Source organism: Abramis brama (assembly GCF_963993115.1).
Source record: "Abramis brama genome assembly, chromosome: 23".
NCBI lineage: Eukaryota > Metazoa > Chordata > Actinopteri > Cypriniformes > Leuciscidae > Abramis > Abramis brama.
In genome coordinates, this window is record NC_139985.1 from 3,489,049 (window position 1) to 3,507,975 (window position 18,927).

Genomic DNA, 18,927 nt, shown 5'->3' on the forward strand with positions numbered 1-18,927 from the left:
ATACGCCGTCGCTTCCTGGTTACATGCATGCAGGGGGATTGTCGTGCAACATTTCCGGGACGCGCAGCGCGTGATGGTCAGTTCGCATTCAGTCGCGCGGGTCGCTGAAGGATAATGTTGATTCTCATCTCAAGGTTATTATTTATGACGGCGGTGTGGCGCGTGGCGGAGGGGAAGGTAACGAGCAGGTTTATATGTGTGTTGCTGACAGACGCAATGTAATGATTCATTCTTATACTAATTACTTTCACAAGTGTGTTTTGATAGACATGAAAAGCTACTTCTGAAAAACACTAAACGAAAAACAAAAGTTATTCTCGGATTCTAAATGTGTATCGTAAATGAAGGATGTATTTATTTTCAGTTATTTTCCTGTTGGAACTTCCAGCCTAGGTTGCGTGTTTTGGGTACGTCTCATATAGTGAGCTGCGTACTGTTTGGGGTATCACGTGCAGAGGCAACATAGTAGCTGTCTACCTAGGCTGCATGTTTGGACATATGCAAACCCTAGTGTGCTGCCTACGTAAACATTGTGGGTGTCCTAGTGACCTAATGAGTTACATGCTGTGACTTCTTATTTAGGTATTATAGGCATCTGAAATGTAGTGTGCTGCCTACTTAGACAATATTTTGGGAATCTTGGCCACCACTCGTGTGTGTGTGTGCGTGTGTGTGAGTGTGAGTGTGAGAAAGATGGACATGAGAAAGAAAAACTAATGACCTGTGTCACCCGCCTAGTGCCTAACCCCAGATAGCACATTTTGGCATCATACAGCATGATGTACTGCCTTACATAGACAGCATTTTTGGGTGTCTTGTATCTCACAGCAAGTGTGCCTACACACATAACATGGGCAAAACTAGTGAACTGCCTGCCTAAATGCCATTTTTTAGCATCATATGTATCTTAAAACATAGTTTGCTGCCTATTTAGACAGAATTTTCAGCATCTTGGGTATAAGCACCACTCTATAGTCTGTATTTTTGGTCAGCATGGGCATATGCAAAACTCAACAATCTGCTAAGATAGACGGTATTTTTTGGAATGATGCATATGGGAAAAACCCAGTGACCTGCCTACCTAGATGTTATATTTGAGCACAATAAAACATAAATTACTGCCTACATAGACAGCACTTTTGCCTAAAAAACTGTGCTGAGCATCATAAGTATCTTACAACTATTTTTATTTTGGGGGCATAACATGGGGAAAACTAGTGAACTTGAGCATCATAGGTATTTTAAAACATGTTTAGTCATCGTGGGCATAGGCAAAACCTGTGGGCATAGGCAAAACCTATAGGCCTAAAGCTACCAATCTAGACAGTATTTTTGAACATGATAAATGAGAAAATAAAAACAATAAAAGTGTGCTGGTCTAAATGGATAGCAGTTTTATCCATCAAGTATCTCAAAACCAAGTGTGGCATCTATAGACGATAAGATGCTTACCTAGTTCTAGCTCTTGTGGTCTAGATTGAGAGGGTGGGGAGTTCACGTATGTCACAGTTTAACTAGAACACAACCGCGTACTTTACCATGCAACAAGACAGTCAAGTGAGCATGCTAATGAAGTCTTGTTAACCAGCCTTGATTTCACCTCTCAACCAAACCTTTCAAAAAGTTACACTGCAGGTTCCACTTGCTGTTCTTGATCAGTAGGTCATGGGAGAACAAACTGCTTTGACTGAGAAATGTGCTGGAGCTCTGAACAAAGAGCATGCTTAAATGATAAAAAGATATGATTCATGTATATTAAAGATTACTGAATGATTTTGATTGGTTACAGACAACGTTTTAGTCTTTTTAACAAGAAATACGTGCATGCATTTTTCATGCGATGTGAAAATGTGTTGCCACTGTTATCAGCTAAGAGATGGATGTGATAGGCTTTTACTTGTTTGGCTGACTTCAGTAAAGCTCACTGTTGCATGGAGGAAGTATGCTGGCCTGTATATGTGGGTCGTTTCCCAGTAACACACCTCAGCAATTTCCTCTCTACATCTTAAGCGTTTGTCATTTATCTGAGAGGACGTCAGTGGTTTTAGAGATGATGCAGTAGTTTTTCGTATCGTCTAATCTGCAAGATTATCTCAGAATGTGCATTTCCTGCTGAAAAGCTTGATTTTTTTAAATTTGGAAGTTGACGTTAATAGTTAGTCTTTTCATCTCATATAAGTTTCTTGGGCCAGCTCTTTTTCTTTTCAGTTATAAATGAGTCATTTATGAACCCGCCACATGAATTGAGTGTGACACTCAGTTGCGACAACTCTTAGATCATTCTGTGCATTTTGGTCTGAGGCAGAAAGTACAATCCTCCAGCAACTTCCTTTTTAGGAGCACGGACAGTAACAGTGCCGATAAATGCTGTACAAATGTGCTCAGGGTTGTATTTTCAGATCTATGAGGGATTATGCTAAATCCATCTTTAACTGTTTGATTGTTCACACTGGGAAATACCTTGACCTTTGAATGTGAAATATGTTTTGTAATGATTTCATATGTAACTTGTTTCTTGTTCCTGCTCCTGTTTGGCCATTGTCCTGCAAAGTTTAGCTCCAACTTTCCTCAACACACCTACCTGGAAGTTTCTAGTATGCCTAGAAAGACCTTTGCTGGATCCCAATTCGCATTCTTATACTATGCCCTAAAAGTATGTCCTGTTTTTGTGAAGAAAAAGTACACACTTTTGAGTGTGTAGCAGTAGAGTATACAGCTTTGGACATACTACTTTGTCATAATTGCGACTTTAACGGACAGCTCTGTCGCATCTTGTCAATAATCTTGTCACGTTAAAATCCTCCACATTCAATTTAATTCCCTTCCGTATCTTATAGAAATGTGTTTCTCTTTCCTCAGCAGAAACTTTCCTCATGTGTTTGTAATTTGCATTATGATGCATTTAAAAGTGAATGACCAAACGTATCTTTATAAAAGTTCACAATGCAGTTGCAGATGAAATATAATGTGGATAACATTGAATAAATATGTTTTTGTCTGGTTGGATACTGATAATTAATCACTGAAACCCCTTTATCTAAACCTCTCTACTTAACCGTCCCCAACACATTTTACTCGTGTTTGTAGTTCTAATCGAATCCTCGTCCTCGTTTTTTGAGGAAAACATTTCTGGATTTTTCTTCTAACAATGGACTTCATTGGTTACCATCGTTTTTAAGTCCAAATCACGGACTTCATTGGTCACGCCAGCAATACTATTTGAACTACTATTCATATTCATCAGAATGTTATTCATATACTATTCATATTCATATTCACTGAATACTATTACTATATATATAATAGCAAACAATACTATTTGAACTATCGTCCTATGTACGGTCGCATTGTAAACAGTGGGGCGGTACTTCTGCTGGCGCCGGCGTGACCTTTCAACGTGATGACGTAGTTCCCTGTCCGTTTGTTGATCAGCTCAATCCGAACTATTGAAGGTAAAAAGTCTATAAATTATAATTTTTTTGAAAATGACCTATCGTTTCGCTAGATAACAACCTCTTCTTCAGCTGTGATCGCATACAGCCCGTTTAAACACTTCAAAGACTTCTGAAACTGCATTGATTTGGACTTAAAAACGATGGTAACCAATGAAGTCCATTGTTAGAAGAATAATCCAGAAATGTTTTCCTAAAAAAACATAATTTCTCTCCCACTGAGGAAAGAAAGACATGGATATCTTGGATGGCATTGGGGTGAGTAAATTATTAGGAAATTTTCATTTTGGGGTGAACTAATCCTTTAAAGTCCAACACACCTGAACTCTGAGTGCAGTGCAGGATTGGAAACCCCTGCTATAGGAGCTCAATGCAAACATATTCACTCTTGACTGGTGCATAACTTTCTTTAGGCATAAAATAATATTTTTTTTTACATTTGATTAGGGCTTAGATGTGATCTCGATAATATGCTCTGTTATATTCATCCATGTGGATATCAAACAATCTAGCAAGATTCTACATATCGTTAGATATTATAAATCACCTCTTGGTATATTTTATGTGTGGCTGGTTTTGAAAACACATAAACAAATTCAAGCATGACTAAGCAGTCAAAAAGTTCCCGATGATTTGCAAAAGTCCCTTGCTTTTCCACTAAACAGTTTGTCAGGTTTCCCGATCTGAGTTTCCCGGTCATTATTGTTTCTCCCTCGCCAATTTGTATATTATCATTTAGCTAGCTAATAATTTCCCTCTGATATCACTTCTGCTTTTGTCCTCCTTTGCTCCACCTTCCTTCCCCTCGGTCGGTGTTTATCATTTGGAGTTGTGCGTTGGAAACCTTCTGCACTCAGACAGAAAACTGCTGGAGATTCTGCATGCGTGCAAAGCTCAGGATATCAGTCTATTGGTCATAAGATTATTATAGGACAGAAAAACAACAAGCTTTGATCTTTGCCACTCTCCACTGCCTTTGGCCCAATTTGGCCATTCATATCAGTTTCCAGCTGTGCGTGTGGTTCACCTTTGCACTGGGAAGGTTAAGGGAGATTAGTGTGTGTGTGTATATGTGTGTGTGTGTATATGTATATGTGTGTGTGTGTGTGTGTGTGTGTATGTATGGATATGTATATTCCTTTTCCTTTCAGTCTATTGTATTGTATTTATATGATCTATATTTACATATCAGCAACCACATTGAAGAACCCACATTTGTCAAAACGGATAGTAGGGTTTGTGTGTGTTAAATTAGTGGTTGACCATGTGAGCTTTTCAGTGTTTGATAGTGATTCCTATATGGCACAGTTTCAGAAATTAAATGAACACAGTAATATTTTTGCTGAAATAAAACAGTTTTTCATATGCAATGGATTTGTCAATGTTGGTAGACTAAATAAATATGAGCTTGTTAATTGGCCTGGCTTAAATATCACTCGTCTGTCACTCGTTACTGAGACTCTTTGTTGTAGTTTTTGACTTGTTTTGTAGCTGACGAGTGCAGATCTGAGACTAGTTACTCTGTTTTTCACATGTTTCGTCATGTCAGTGAACCTTGTATAAAAGCTGTATCAGTCCCGCACTAATTACCCTAATAGTAGCAGCGTTGGCGTCCTTGAGAAAAGACTTATAGGAGGAAATTATGCACACTGTTTTGCTAACAAGCCACATGACATGTCCAAGTATCAGTTCTTGATAATTCAAGGAAAATGTCACTGTCTGATATTTTTGGCTTTGTCTCTTTGTGTTCATAGGCACCACTTCCATATAGCTCAAATGGAGCATGTGACAACACAACCACTGAATATTACCAAAAAAATCTGCAAATATGCTGCAGTAGATGCAAACCAGGTAGGTTGTAAAACAAGATTACAGATGTTTCTGTTTTTACCACGATAGGACAGATTGTAACCATTTGTATTCAAACGCTTAGAAACGACTGCAGGTTCTGACATATTCATATTTATTGTAGGAACACGTCTGGATAAGGAGTGCACTATCAATTCAGACACCATCTGTGCGCCCTGTCAAGATGGACAGTACTCGGATCGATTTAACCATTATCGCAATTGTTTCTCCTGTCAACGTTGTAAATATGGTGAGTCAACTATTTTAATAAAATCACCCCAGAATCAAAAAGGCTAGTTTTTAGCATTCATTGGAATATATCTTTGAGGGATAGTTTATCATAAAAATTATTCCGTCATCATTTACTCTTCCTCTTGTCCTTCCGAACCATTGAAGATTTTCTTTCTTTAAAGGGTCATGAAACCCCCCTCTTTCAGCTCAAGTCTAGCTCACAATCTTTTTGAAAAATGCAACTTAAATGGGCCTGGATGGCTGTGATAAGAAGGGAGGGGATTGGGTGTGGTATGGCACGGCAGGGGGCAGGGGGCGGGGGGGGGGGGGGGGGGGGGGTAACTGTCATCGCCACTGGCTCATGCATATCGACTGTCACTAAAAATCAGTGGTAAAACATGAGGAAATGCTTTTTTTTTTTTTTTTTTGCTGGCAAAGCTAAAGTCTAATGAAATACACTGACACCTTATTTTTGTCCTTTCAAAAGTAACTGAATGCACTGCTATATTAGCCTACAGTAATCATAATTGAATTTAAAACATATAACTGTACATGCATATGTATAATTATGTCATTATAAAATATATATTTGTTTATATACAAACTATAAATGCATATATTTGAAAATAATAAATTTTCCGCTAAAAAAAAAACAAAACAAAAAAACCTTTCCGTACACAGCCTAGATCTACGCGACCCCTAAACCCACATAATAAACATGAACAGTGACAGAAATTTGCACACATTAAGCATACGATACAATTGAGGTATTATCGAAATATCTAAAGTTTAATAACGAGTGATTATTTAACAAAAGGCAAGTAAAACGGTCAGGGTTACATTTTAGACACACACACACACACACCTCTGAAGCGATAGAAAAGTCCTCGGGACCACATCACTCGCAAGACGAAACTGCATTGGTGTAACGTTACAAGGCCGATTAAGTCCACCATTCTCCAGTTGAATGGTTGCTACACACACATAGTTTAGATGTGTCCGTGATTGATGGCCAACCAACCGCCCGCAGCCAGAGTCTAGCCCTGGCAGCATCGCGGGGAAAGATGCACTGGAACTTTTGCACCACGAAAACAAACGCGCGTCCCATCATGATCTCTCATCTACTACGCGATATCACACAGTTTGACATGTCTGTCATTGGTTCCACGTGGTGTCATGAATAATTAAGAGCCAGTGTCTTCTCATTGGATAAGAAAACTCAGTCTCATGAATAATTATGAGACACCGATGAGTCAACAAAGTACTAGTCTCGCGTAGCCAGACCTTCAGACTGACGGCTGAAGGTCTGGACTCTATCGCAGCTTTTCTTGGCCAAGGACCGCCCAAGAGGACGTTTGACTGACATGTAACGCAACCAATCACAGTTCGCTTTGTTCCGCGTCATGTTTAGGGGCGTGGCAATATAATGTCGACGTCCCTACAATAACAGACCGGTGTGCACCTAATAAATTATTCATTCAAGAACGTTGTGCAAGTTTACTGCAACAATGGAGCCGCGAACTTCATATACTTTTTGAAAATCCAGCGTTTAATTGATCCTGGCAAGCGCTCATTGCCACAGTTGTAAACACAACGGCTTTCTTCTTCCACGAGGGGTTTTGGCATCACAGCATTTGTTTCCAGGCGGGCCGATAAAGAATGCGACACACACGTCTCCCGGACATCCTGTAGAATTCAACCAATCAGTTCGCGACTTCGAAACTCCTGAAGTGTTTCCAGAAAAGTGTGCCATATGCATCAGACGTTCAGCCAACGTTCCGTGGGCGTGACGTCTGAGGCTGAGACTAACAAAGTACTATCGTGCTCTGCCACGTCACAGCCTGTGATGTGGACATGATGAAGTTTTTAAACCCGGAAGATGAAAATAGCGGAAAAATACTAAAATTTTACCATTTTCCCCCTACTATTAAATCTAACAGATGCTAACATTGTCTTCAATGGTGTTCAACACACATACCTCTGTTAAAATCTCAGAAAATGTGGTTTAGGGTTTCATGACCCTTTAATAAACTACAAATGGAGATATTTAGCACAATTTTCACACTTCAATTTTCTGTACAGTGAAAGTGAATAGTGATTAGAGGCTGTCAAGCAACAAAAATTACAAAAAGCTCCATAAAGTAGTCCATATGACTGTTTCAAGTATAATCTGTGTAATCCTAATATGAGCATACAGAGGTGAAGGTTATCAGTGAATTTCTGACTATTCTTCACACAAAACTACAGTATGATTTGTGTAAATGATAAGAGAATTTGCATTTTTTGATGAACTATTCCTTTAAATATTAGAAAATTACAAATTAAAATATAAAATGTACAGATTAAACAAACTGCATGCTGATTTCCACAAAATTGCTCATGTGAGCATTTGCAGTAACACTTTGCATTTACTAACAATTTGCAATACATTTATTAACAGCATTTATTCATCTTTATTAACTTTAATTTATAAAAATACATCTGTTCATGTTAGTAAATATTGAAATTAACAAAAGATTAATAAATGCTAATTTTTAGTCAATTTTAAATAATATAGTTAAATATATAGTTCAGTCATAAAACTTTTACATTTAAGTACTTCGATACCACAGAAAAAAAAGTGTTCACTGTATAAATTAAACATGTTCATCTTTCTCAAGATGTGTTTTGTTGTTTGATTAATATTAATGACATGGACATCATCAGATTTGTATAGGCTGCTGTCATTTTAAGACCTAATGAACGGATCCGATATAATGATACACATCAGATTTCTCTCTCAACTGTTTACTTTCGCTTAAGACATAACCGACTTTGTGACGGGTGTTTTGTGTACGTGAACACCGAATTTACTTGTATAAAAATATTTATTTCTTTTTTTCCCCAACTGAATTTCTTATTGAATTGTTGCTGTTCAATTCTTCTTGTTAGAGAAAGGACTGGTTTATCATAAGAATTGCTCCGCTGATACCCAAGCTGTTTGCATTTGCAAGCCTGGATGGACCTGTGTGGCCACTGTTTCTGAATGTGATCAGTGTAGAAAATATAAAATCTGCAAACCTGGTCAACTCATCATCAGAAACGGTAAGAGGCAAACATAATCTACCTACTGTACATAAACACTATAAGAGCCTGGGAAGCCAGAATTGGAGACTTGTAGCATTTATGTCTGTTGATGAAATAAATTTTTAGCACACATTAACATCTAACATTTACACTCTCTTTTGGGAAAATTAAAAAAATATTGATGACTCATTCAACTTTTGTCAAATAAAATGCTCTCCAGATTACGAATGCTTCTCCCCTTAATTTCTATAATCACTAAAACAACATGTAGCAAATGCTTGCTGGTTACTTGCTTTATAAAAAGCTGTTTGTTTCAATGGGAAATGCATTAATTTACCATAAAGCCATTTGATAATGTACAGTACAGGCCAAAAGTTTGGAAACATTGCTATTTTTAATGTTTTTGAAAGAAGTTTCTTCTGCTCATCAAGCCTGCATTTATTTGATTGAAAATACAGAAAAAAGTGCAATATTGTGATATATTATTACAATTTAAAATAATTGGTTTTCAATGTATTATACTTTTAAATTATCATTTATTTCTGTGATGCAAAGCTGAATTTTCAGCATCATTACTCCAGTCTTCAGTGTCACATGTGACATCCAGTCTATCACATGATCCTTTAGAAATCATCTCATATTCTGATTTATTATGAGTGTTGGAAACAGTTCTGCTGCCTAATATATTTGATGAATAAAAGGTTAAAAAGAACTGCATTTATTCAAAAATATATATATATATTTTCTAATAATATAAATCTTCTTTACTATCACTTTTTATCAATTTAACACATCCTTGCTGAATAAAAGTATTGATTTACTTCAAAAAAAGAAAGAAAAAAAAATACTGACCCCAAATTACTGACCAGTAGTGTATATTGTTGTTACAAAAGATTTCTATTTTTAAAAAATGTGCTTCTTTTTATTTATTTTTATTTTTATTTTTTTACTTTTTATTCATCAAAGTATCCTAAAAAAGTATCACAGGTTATGAAAAAATATTAAGCAGCAGAACTGTTTCCAACTTTGATAATGAATCATCATATTAGAATGATTTCTAAAGGATCATGTGATAGACTGGAGTAATGATCCTGAAAATTCAGCTTTGATCACAGAAATAAATGATAATTTAAAGTATAATAAATTGAAAACCAATTATTTTAAATTGTAATAATATATCACAATATTACTTTTTTTTCTGTATTTTTGATCAAATAAATGCAGGCTTGATGAGCAGAAGAAACTTCTTTCAAAAACATTAAAAATAGTAATGTTTCCAAACTTTTGGCCTGTACTGTATGTGAATATTTGTTTCAGTAGACCAGTTATATGTGGCATCATCCTTGTGTTTGTGAATGCAGGATCATCTAAAGCTGATGTCAAGTGTGAAGCCTGTCCGACTGGAACGTTTTCAAACCGCAGTAATGCTGAGATCTGTCAACCACACACAAAGTAAGATGTGAATGGAAAGAAAGAATCATTACTTACAAATCAACACCAATGCATACGGCTTATTTGTCTTTTTTTTTTTTTCTCTGTTAGATGCAATGGCGGTTCAGTTTTAATTGCTGGCGACTCTAAAGCTGACACACAGTGTGATATGACACAACCCGCATCAACAACAACAACAGAGGTTTCTCTTCAGATTTCATCAATGCATCCTCACCCAAGAGGAATCAATTCCAGTCCAAGTCCAAAGGAGAAAGTGCAGCAAATGAACACGACCACCACACCATCTCTGCTTCCATCGAGCAGCATGACGCCAAGCACACCAGAGAATCTAACCACAATAGACCCTAAACCAGATACCTCGATTATGATCTACTGCACTGGTAAATATGAGGCAATTTCATTCGAATTTAGTTTACAAACCTTATGAAAGTACCATGTTTATTTAAATAGGATCATTTATGTAGTAGAAATGTGAAATTATTTTAGAAGTTGGTGCCTTCTAGACTGAGAAAAGCCGGAAAATGTATTTTTGGCTCATGTGGATGAAAGACAACAACTCCCAGAATGCACTTGCTTCGCTGCCCTACGAGGACACTCCCAAGCCACGCCTACCGGTTACAGAGGGCAGTGTCGGGAGAAATGATACAACTAGGCTACTAGTTACTCGAAACTGAAAAGACGGCGTTTTATCGTGAGATCCCCCTATGGGCGGGTTGAAAACATGCGGAACGAGCTCCTCCTACTGGCTGTAGTCTCTCGCCTCTGGACAAAAAAGCCTGAGATGACGCTAAATGACGATTTTTGCATCATCTGAGGTTTTTCTCCAGACACACAATATAGAAATCTCTCGTCTCAGGGGGACATGAGGGAGGGAAGCACGTCATTCGAAACTACCGGGTTTCTACTGATACAAAGCTTAATGCTAATCGGTGAAGTATCCCTTTAAGAACAAATATTTTACTGCAGAATGCTATGATCAAACCAATCAGAATCAAGTATTCCAGAACGCAACTTAATAGAGTGCAATAGTCCCACCAACTTATTTTAGTATTTCAATAGGATTTATACGTTTTGTTAAAGGGGTGGTATAATGCCCTTTTCACAAGATGTAAAATAAGTCTCTGATGTCCCCAGAGTGTGTGTGTGAAGTTTTAGCTCAAAATACCCCACAGATATTTTTATATAGCATGTTAAAGTTTGTTTATTCACTTTTTGAGGGTGAGCAAAAACGCACCGTTTTTGTGTCTGCCCCTTTAAATGCAAATGAGCTGCTGCTCCCGGCACAGAGGGCGGAGCTTCAAGAGCTTGTGTCCTTTTACCTCACACACACATGCACTGAAAATTTCTAAAACTTTTAGCCTTTTATGTTCAATCCGATTTCAGACAATGATGGTGAGACTCAAGAAAAAGAGACAACATGTAGAAGCAACAGGATGTTTCTGAATGGTTAGTTGGTGTATTTATGTAGCTTATGTGTAGTTATCTTCTAGTCATTGATTAGCATATTCTGTCATGATAATCTAAATCGTGTTCAGGGGGCGGGGTTTATGTACATTTTAGGGTTGGTGATGTCACTAACCCGGGAGGAATGTCGTGTAGTCTCTACCAGCCGTTTGTTGTAGTCCTTAAAAAGCGATTTCTTTAAAAGCAAATATCTCCCTTTGCTTTGAACTTTGAGCGTTGTAACTTTGCAGATGTTGTTTATGCTCAAACAGCAACATTACACACTAACTAAAGTTAGAAAAGTGAAATCATAATCAACCACCAGTTATAAGCCATGAACCAAAACAATCAGCTACAGGTGAATTATAACATTACAAGCTTTGATTTGATGCTTTTTTTTTTTTTTTAAATCAGACAAAAAAACAAACATACAAGACTTAAGTATGAGGGAAAGAACTGAAAAAGTCACTTTTTGATGCCTTGCTTGTGACGATGTTTGAAATTTTAAATTCTCTGTCATGCATTTCCTTCCTTTCTGTCACTTGTAACCTTTTCATTGTTTCATCTGTGGTCTGTCTTCTCCTCAGTCATTGTTTGTGGTGTTCTGGTTTTGCTGACGCTGGCAGTGATGGGGATTACTTGCATGTTACGAAAGAGAAAAGGTAGTGTGGGTTTTCATTTCAATTATAAAGAGATCAAAGAAGTAATTTTGGTAGATCAGTTAAATGTTATCTGCTCTTTAGCTTCAGATTCGGTACTTTTAATTTTTTTTTTATCATGATCTTTTTTATGCTTTCGGTGACGTCTTTCTCTAACTTTCTCCTGCAGGTGAACGCAAAGTTCCAATCACAGGGGTCAAAAAGGTACGTTTTTTTAAAGTGCATACTGCACAGTATGTACTATGTACTACATACTATTTTTTTAAATAATTAAAAAAAAAGAAAATAGTATGTTTAAAGCAATTATTTTGGTGTAGCTTTACTATCAAACAAGGTAAACCACTAGTAAAAAAGGTAAACTACCAGCACAATGTTAATGTAAAGTTTAGGTTCTCCAATCAACAAGCCTAAATTCTGAATAGCATACCATCATAATACTATTGTACTAATACTATTTCTGCCATATAAAGATATAGTAAGTCTATATATCTTGTTTTGTTACATATAAAGGATAAGCATATTAGCATACTACTCTTACTATTTCTGGCAAGTAGAGATATAATAAGGCTGTGTCTGAACTCGACCATATTCCCTTAAATAGGGCACTATTGAAGGAGATAGCCATTTGTGGTGGTGTCCGAAACCATATTGGACGTTATTAAGTGCACTCATTCAATCCCACAATGCACCGCAATAACGAGTGTACAAACCAACCTTTATTTACCTGACTAAAGCACAAAGAAAAGATTTCCAATGTTTTCACTGATCATCTTTATTGTATTTTGTAAAGATAAACACATTTGGATTTTGATGGCTGCAACACACTCCAAATAAGTTGGGACAGAGGCATGTTTACCACTGTGTCCCATCATCTTTCCTTTTAATTACACTTTTTAATTGTTCGGGAACTGAGGATACTAACTTCTACAAGTGGAATTTTTACCCAATCTGGCTTGATAGAAGACAGCTGCTTAACAGACTGTGGTCATTAGGGCTGCACAATATATCGAAATATCGCAAATGTATGTATATAATGTATATATGAAGAGTTCAGATGCAAAAGCCTCTAAGTGCCATCTGAAATTTTCTTCTAGAATGATAATTTTTTATCAAGCTCCTATATTTAAGTTCAGTAATTTCACTTAAATGGCAATGAAAATTACCTATTAATTGTAATTTAATTGAAATTACTGAACTTAAATATACAAGCTTGATAAAAATTATCATTCTAGAAGAAATTTTCAGATGGCACTTAGAGGCTTTTGCATCTGAACTCTTCATATATATGTATGTAAATGCATATATCGCGATATGCATATAGCAACAGCTTGCAATAACTGTGGTCATGAACAAAAGACAAAGAGAAAATCACTCACTGCTCTTGGCTAAATAACTTTTGTAGCTTTAATAAGAATCAGTATATATATAATTCATACAGTGAAAACTAAGCAGTGTTTTATTTTTACATTTGATTATTTAATTTCTGTTGTTAAATAAACCTATTATTGTATCAAAGCAGCTTCACAGTATTAAATTAAAATAAAATAATACAACAAGGTTCGTTTCTAGTGGAATTTATTGATTGATAGAATAAAATTAAATATCCCTAAAATATCCCCAACTGAGCAAGCCAAAGGCAACAGTGGCAAGGAACCGAAAAAACTCCATCAAGTGACCTAATGGTGTCCTAAAACTCCATCAGGTGACCTAATGGAGAAAAAAAAAAACCTTGGGAGAACCCAGGCTCAGTCGGGGGCCAGTTCTCCTCTGGCATTTATGAACTAGAGGCCGGATTGTAGTGTGAACTGTAAGATTAACAATATTATATGAATGCCTGGCCGAAAAGATGCGTCTTTAATCTAGTTTTAAACTGGGAGAGCGAGTCCGAGCAACGAACAGTATCAGGAAGACTATTCCAGAGTTTCGGAGCCAAATGTGAAAATGCTCTCCCTCCTTTGGTTGATCTGGATATCCTAGGTATGACCAAAAGCCTCGAATTTATTGATCTTAAAGAGCGCGATGGATTATAGGGCGATAGAAGATCCGCTAAATAGACTGGAGCTAAGCCGTTTAGGGCTTTATAAGTCAGTAGCAATAACTTATAATTAATACGGAACTTTATAGGTAGCCAATGTAGTGATGATAAAATCGGTGTTATATGATCATATTTTCTTGATCTAGTAAGAACTCTAGCGGCTGCATTTTGGACTAACTGTAGCTTGTTTATTGAGGATGCAGGACAACCGGCTAATAAAGCATTACAGTAATCTAGTCTCGAGGTCATGAATGCATGAACTAACTTTTCTGCATCAGAAACTGATAGCATATTACGTAGCTTAGCAATGTTTCTAAGGTGGAAAAAGGCTGTTTTTGTAACATACGAAATATGATTTTCATATGTTACAAAAACAAAAGTGGTCATCATTATCTGATTCTCCTTTACACGATGGGTCATACATGAGTCATACGTACATACTATGGTGTAGGAGTGTCTATAAACCACTCGTATGTAGCATTTGCTGAATGAGCCTGGCTTTGTCTTGCTTCCCAGGAAAGATGTGATCTTGATACCGTGACACATCTCTGTTCAATCTGAATATACGCCCCCACGTCAGCAATACCTTCACACACTTCCACACAAATCACCCCCGCCGTTTGCACTGATTCACCTCTGCACTATGACAGATGTTTGCTTTTGCACCTGGCGCTGATGAAAGTCTGGATGGTCCCTTTTTTCCTTGGGACTGAGAACTCATTATTTGTTTTTCCCCAAAAACAAGCTGAAACATGGACTCATCGGACCACAGCACACATTTCCTCTGTCTTTTAGATCATCTGAGATGAGCTCGGGCCCAGTGAACTCGACGACATCTCTGCTTAGAACTGATGTATAGCTTTCTCCTGGCATTACAGAGATTCAAGTGGCATTTCTTGATGCAGCAGCAGACTGTGTTAAGTGACGGTTTTCCAAAATACTCCCGAGCCCATGTGGCTATATTTAACAGAGTAGCATTATGGTTTCTCATGCAGTGCCATCTGAGGGTTTGATGGTGACGCCTTCTTGTCTCGCCCTACAAAGCCTGAGATTTCTCTGGATTCCCTGATTCTTTTCACAGTATTATGAATGGTAGATGGTGAAAAACACAAATTGTCTGCAATTTTGCATTGAAAAATGTTCTCTAATGAAACTTGGTGGTGAACCATGACCTATCTTTGCAAGCTGTGGTGGCAAACAATTTTCTAATACTACAAACATGTAACAATTGTCTTTAAAGATGATTTATTCCCTTGCAAGAAAAGGTCAGCAATCATACAGTCATACAAAGTGGCTGCAGAGTGACAGGGCATCCTTCCTCCTTTATAGTTGTTCCTCCTCCAAGGTTGTTTCTCAAGGCTAAATGAAGATATGTCTCAGCCATAACTAACACATTGTTTACATTTGTCTATCATATTGTACCCTTGAATAGAGACCCTCTGTCTCGGTCATACACTTAGTCACAGATTTACTTTTGTCAGGTCATATACAAGGTCATACAGATGTATGGACACTACATTAATCTAATTACCATCATATGTCTAATATTCTATGAATATTTCTTCCACACAAGCAAAGACTGAGATGCTCCTTTTATACCCAATAAAGATACCCTCACCTATTGCCAAATCACCTGCTTATTGTGGGCTTTTTCTAAACAGTGTAACTTGGATATTCTCTAATCTTTTAACTTTTATTTTCCCCCCATCTCAACTTTTTCAGAGTGTGTTGCAGCCATCCAAATCAAAATGTGTTTATCTTTACAGAATACAATTCAGTTGATCAGTGAAAACATTGGAAATCTTTTCTTTGTACTTTTGTCAGTTAAGTAAAGGTTTAAGAAAATTATCAAATCACAGATTCTTTATTTTATTGCACTTTACAAAATGTCCCAACTTTTCAGGAAATGGGGTTGTACAACAAGAAATGCTTAGCACACTAAACTAATTCCTCACATGACCTAATTTCCACATTGCATAATTCAGTGTCATACATTTAATATATTAGAAATAAATAGGATTATTGTGCAGTTTTTCATTAATCCAATAAAATTACGTCTGCGTCCGAAATCACATACTTATTTCCGCTAAAAAAGTATGTTCTATATAGTATGAATGTAATCTAGACGTACTACATTTGCAATGTTGTCATTATCATGTGACCAACCAGCGTCAGTTGCGTCGCTACACTTCCCATTCATAAATCCTCTCCCATGGCCTCATGGGATAGTAAAGTGTCCATCGTACACACACTTCAGATTCCGACCAGAAGTAGTAGGTCATCCGGGTACTTTTTTCCTACTCTTTTATGAGTACTGTGAATTCGTACATACTACTTTTCTCACATACTGTTTTTCGCCTACTATATAGTAAGGGAAGTATGGATGCAGCCAATGTTTTGAAAATGGAATTTCTAATCGAGCACATTGCATTGTGGGATACAGTATTCCACACATCCTCATTTAATTTTTTTCCATCTCTTGTCCTCTTTAGTTAGAGCAGGATCCCTCAAAGAGCAACATACCTGATTGTCAGCATCTATTAACCGCCGACAAGTGCCAGAAGGAGCCCTCCATGTCTTCATCGGACAGCCAGAGTCAGCCGGACTCCAGCCAGAGTCACATCAGCGGAGACTGGCTGGAACGCATCAGTCAGGAGGAGCTGCCGTCCGTCTCCAGCCCGTTAGTCAATCTCAGCATCACGGCCACCTTCAACTGCCAGGTGAACCCGGCGACGGCGTCCTGTTCCATCCCGATGAACACATCTGCACTGACACCCCGCGCTGAAGCTCCGGTGCCGCTTTCCCAAGAGGAGGTCTGTGTATCCTGCCAGCAAGAGGACGGTAAAGAAGCTCTGCAGTCAGTGCAGGAGAGCGGCCCGTGTACCTTCTGATCCGATGTTACCGATCAGGCCAACTGAAGAAATGTATATGTTTAGAGAAATGTATTTGCCAAATGCCCGAATGTAATGCAATATAATGTTAATCAGGGATTTAAAAAATACATTTATTGCATCTTTTAAAAAAAAAATTATTATGTAAGGCTGATATGTAAAACATATAGATTGATATACAAGCTCACATTACTACTTTAGCACTAATTTGTGTTTTTCACCATACGATGCTGATGTATAGCAGGGTGACTGAAGGCTGATTTAATTTCACATCATATGATGATAGGAACTTACTCATACACACAATTTCTGGACCAGCTGGAAAAATGTGCATCCGACTTCATGCCACCAAAGCTCTATCCTGCAAAACGAATTCACCAAACAGGCGAAGTCGACATTGCTGATTATTTAAAATATCAAATATTGGCCTTGTTGATATATTGGCCGACCTCTAGTGTGAATTATTTACATCAGTGATGTTTCATAGTTATAAAAAGTCATAGTTTATACTTATTTAGTAATTGTCTTTGACCCAATAAGACTTAAAGCGACAGTTCACCATATGTCATCATATACTCAACCTCAGTATGTTCTAAACGTTTCTTTGTTCTGTGGAATTTAAAAGATATTCTGAAGAATGTTGGAAACCAAACAGTTTCGGAAACCAAACCGCTTCGGTCCCCACTGACTTCCATAGTATTTTCTTTAACCAGCAGTTTGCATACTTACAGAAATATCTTCTTTTGTGTTCAACAGAGCAACGCGAGTAAATGATGACAGAATTTTCATTTTTGGGTGAACTATCCCTTTAATGAATAATAAATATATTTGTTTAGATATATGAAGCTAGCGCCACCCAGTGGTAATTTTCTCTACCTCCCCAGTTGCAAACCTACACAGTGTTTTAATGTCCTGTTGTTTTTCCCCCATTATAATATAAAGACTCAGTGAATGGAGGGATTACATAGAGAAATAGAGCCTTCTGTTGCAGCACAGGCTGTCCAAAACTTTTGTTAGATTAGAGAGTCAACACACTGTATATATTGCACTGCCAAGTATATTGCCAAAGATGATAGATATGTATATAGATATTTTTTTATGTTTTTAAAGTTGTAAATAAGTTGTCATTGTAACATTTTGTATATACATATACATATACACATATAAAACCCAATTTTATTCATAATTGCATAATTGTCTGTTATTTTTTCTCTATTAGGCAGTCTATTACCATTACTTACACACAAGTATAAGTTGTGTAACTCATCCAGCGTCGTTTGTGCTACAGACATGGATAAAACCTCTAACTTGAGATTTCTCACCAATAATGTAGACTAAAAAATCATTTGAGTGACCTAGCAATGCCTTTGTATTATGCCAGAGAGTTTTGCACAGGAATCTACCACAAGTCTAAAGCCTGGTCATATTTTATTATTGCTTTAATTTATATATTTCCTCATAGACTGGCAACTGTGGAAACTACAGTGTAGTCAAGACCAAACTATGGTTCTCCTTGCCAGAACATCCATTATACAGACGCTGTTGGTAGACCAAGCATTTTAAGATGAAAGTCTCTTTATTATGAGGCCGGAGGACAGCCTCCAGCGGTGGATCAATACAGCTGTTAACAGACTTAAGGAATCAGAGAAGTTTCTCTTTAGGAGCTGATTTAATATTGATCATGCTGTTTTGATGGTTGCTACTCCCACGTCGATATTGCACTGTATAGCGAGCTGCTTGCTTTTTCTGCGCGTGGAACAAAGTCTTCAGTAAGCCGCAGTCTGTTTGTTGTGGGACTGGTTCAGGAAATCTGGTTTTCATTTGTAGCTCACTGAGTAATCATATAATTT

General features: G+C 37.2%; 1 protein-coding gene across 2 annotated transcripts; it reads left to right on the forward strand.

Moving 5' to 3' along the window:
• Positions 1 to 20: 20 nt before the first annotated feature.
• On the forward strand, positions 21 to 18,263 carry tnfrsf1b (tumor necrosis factor receptor superfamily, member 1B). Of its 2 annotated transcripts, XR_014604264.1 has the most exons (10): positions 21 to 177; positions 5,207 to 5,303; positions 5,425 to 5,550; positions 8,463 to 8,615; positions 9,959 to 10,049; positions 10,140 to 10,429; positions 12,080 to 12,154; positions 12,321 to 12,355; positions 16,679 to 17,550; positions 17,664 to 18,263. XR_014604264.1 is itself a non-coding variant. In XM_084100730.1 (9 exons), exons 1-9 carry the CDS (start codon positions 115 to 117, stop codon positions 17,075 to 17,077), a joined length of 1,329 nt encoding a protein of 442 aa, XP_083956856.1. In that variant the 5' UTR covers positions 21 to 114; the 3' UTR covers positions 17,078 to 18,263. The 2 variants fall into 2 exon arrangements, 1 of the variants encoding a protein (XP_083956856.1); XM_084100730.1 differs by having other exon boundaries at positions 16,679 to 18,263.
• Positions 18,264 to 18,927: the final 664 nt, after the last annotated feature.

What these genes read in the sequence shown, in the direction of transcription:
- tnfrsf1b (XM_084100730.1), top strand. Translation starts at nt 115, where the DNA reads ATGTTGATTCTCATCTCAAGGTTATTATTTATGACGGCGGTGTGGCGC. An exon ending in CTGTCAACGTTGTAAATATG is followed by an intron (nt 5,551 to 8,462) that starts GTGAGTCAACTA and finishes TCTTCTTGTTAG; the next exon opens with AGAAAGGACTGGTTTATCAT. An exon ending in CATGTTACGAAAGAGAAAAG is followed by an intron (nt 12,155 to 12,320) that starts GTAGTGTGGGTT and finishes TTTCTCCTGCAG; the next exon opens with GTGAACGCAAAGTTCCAATC.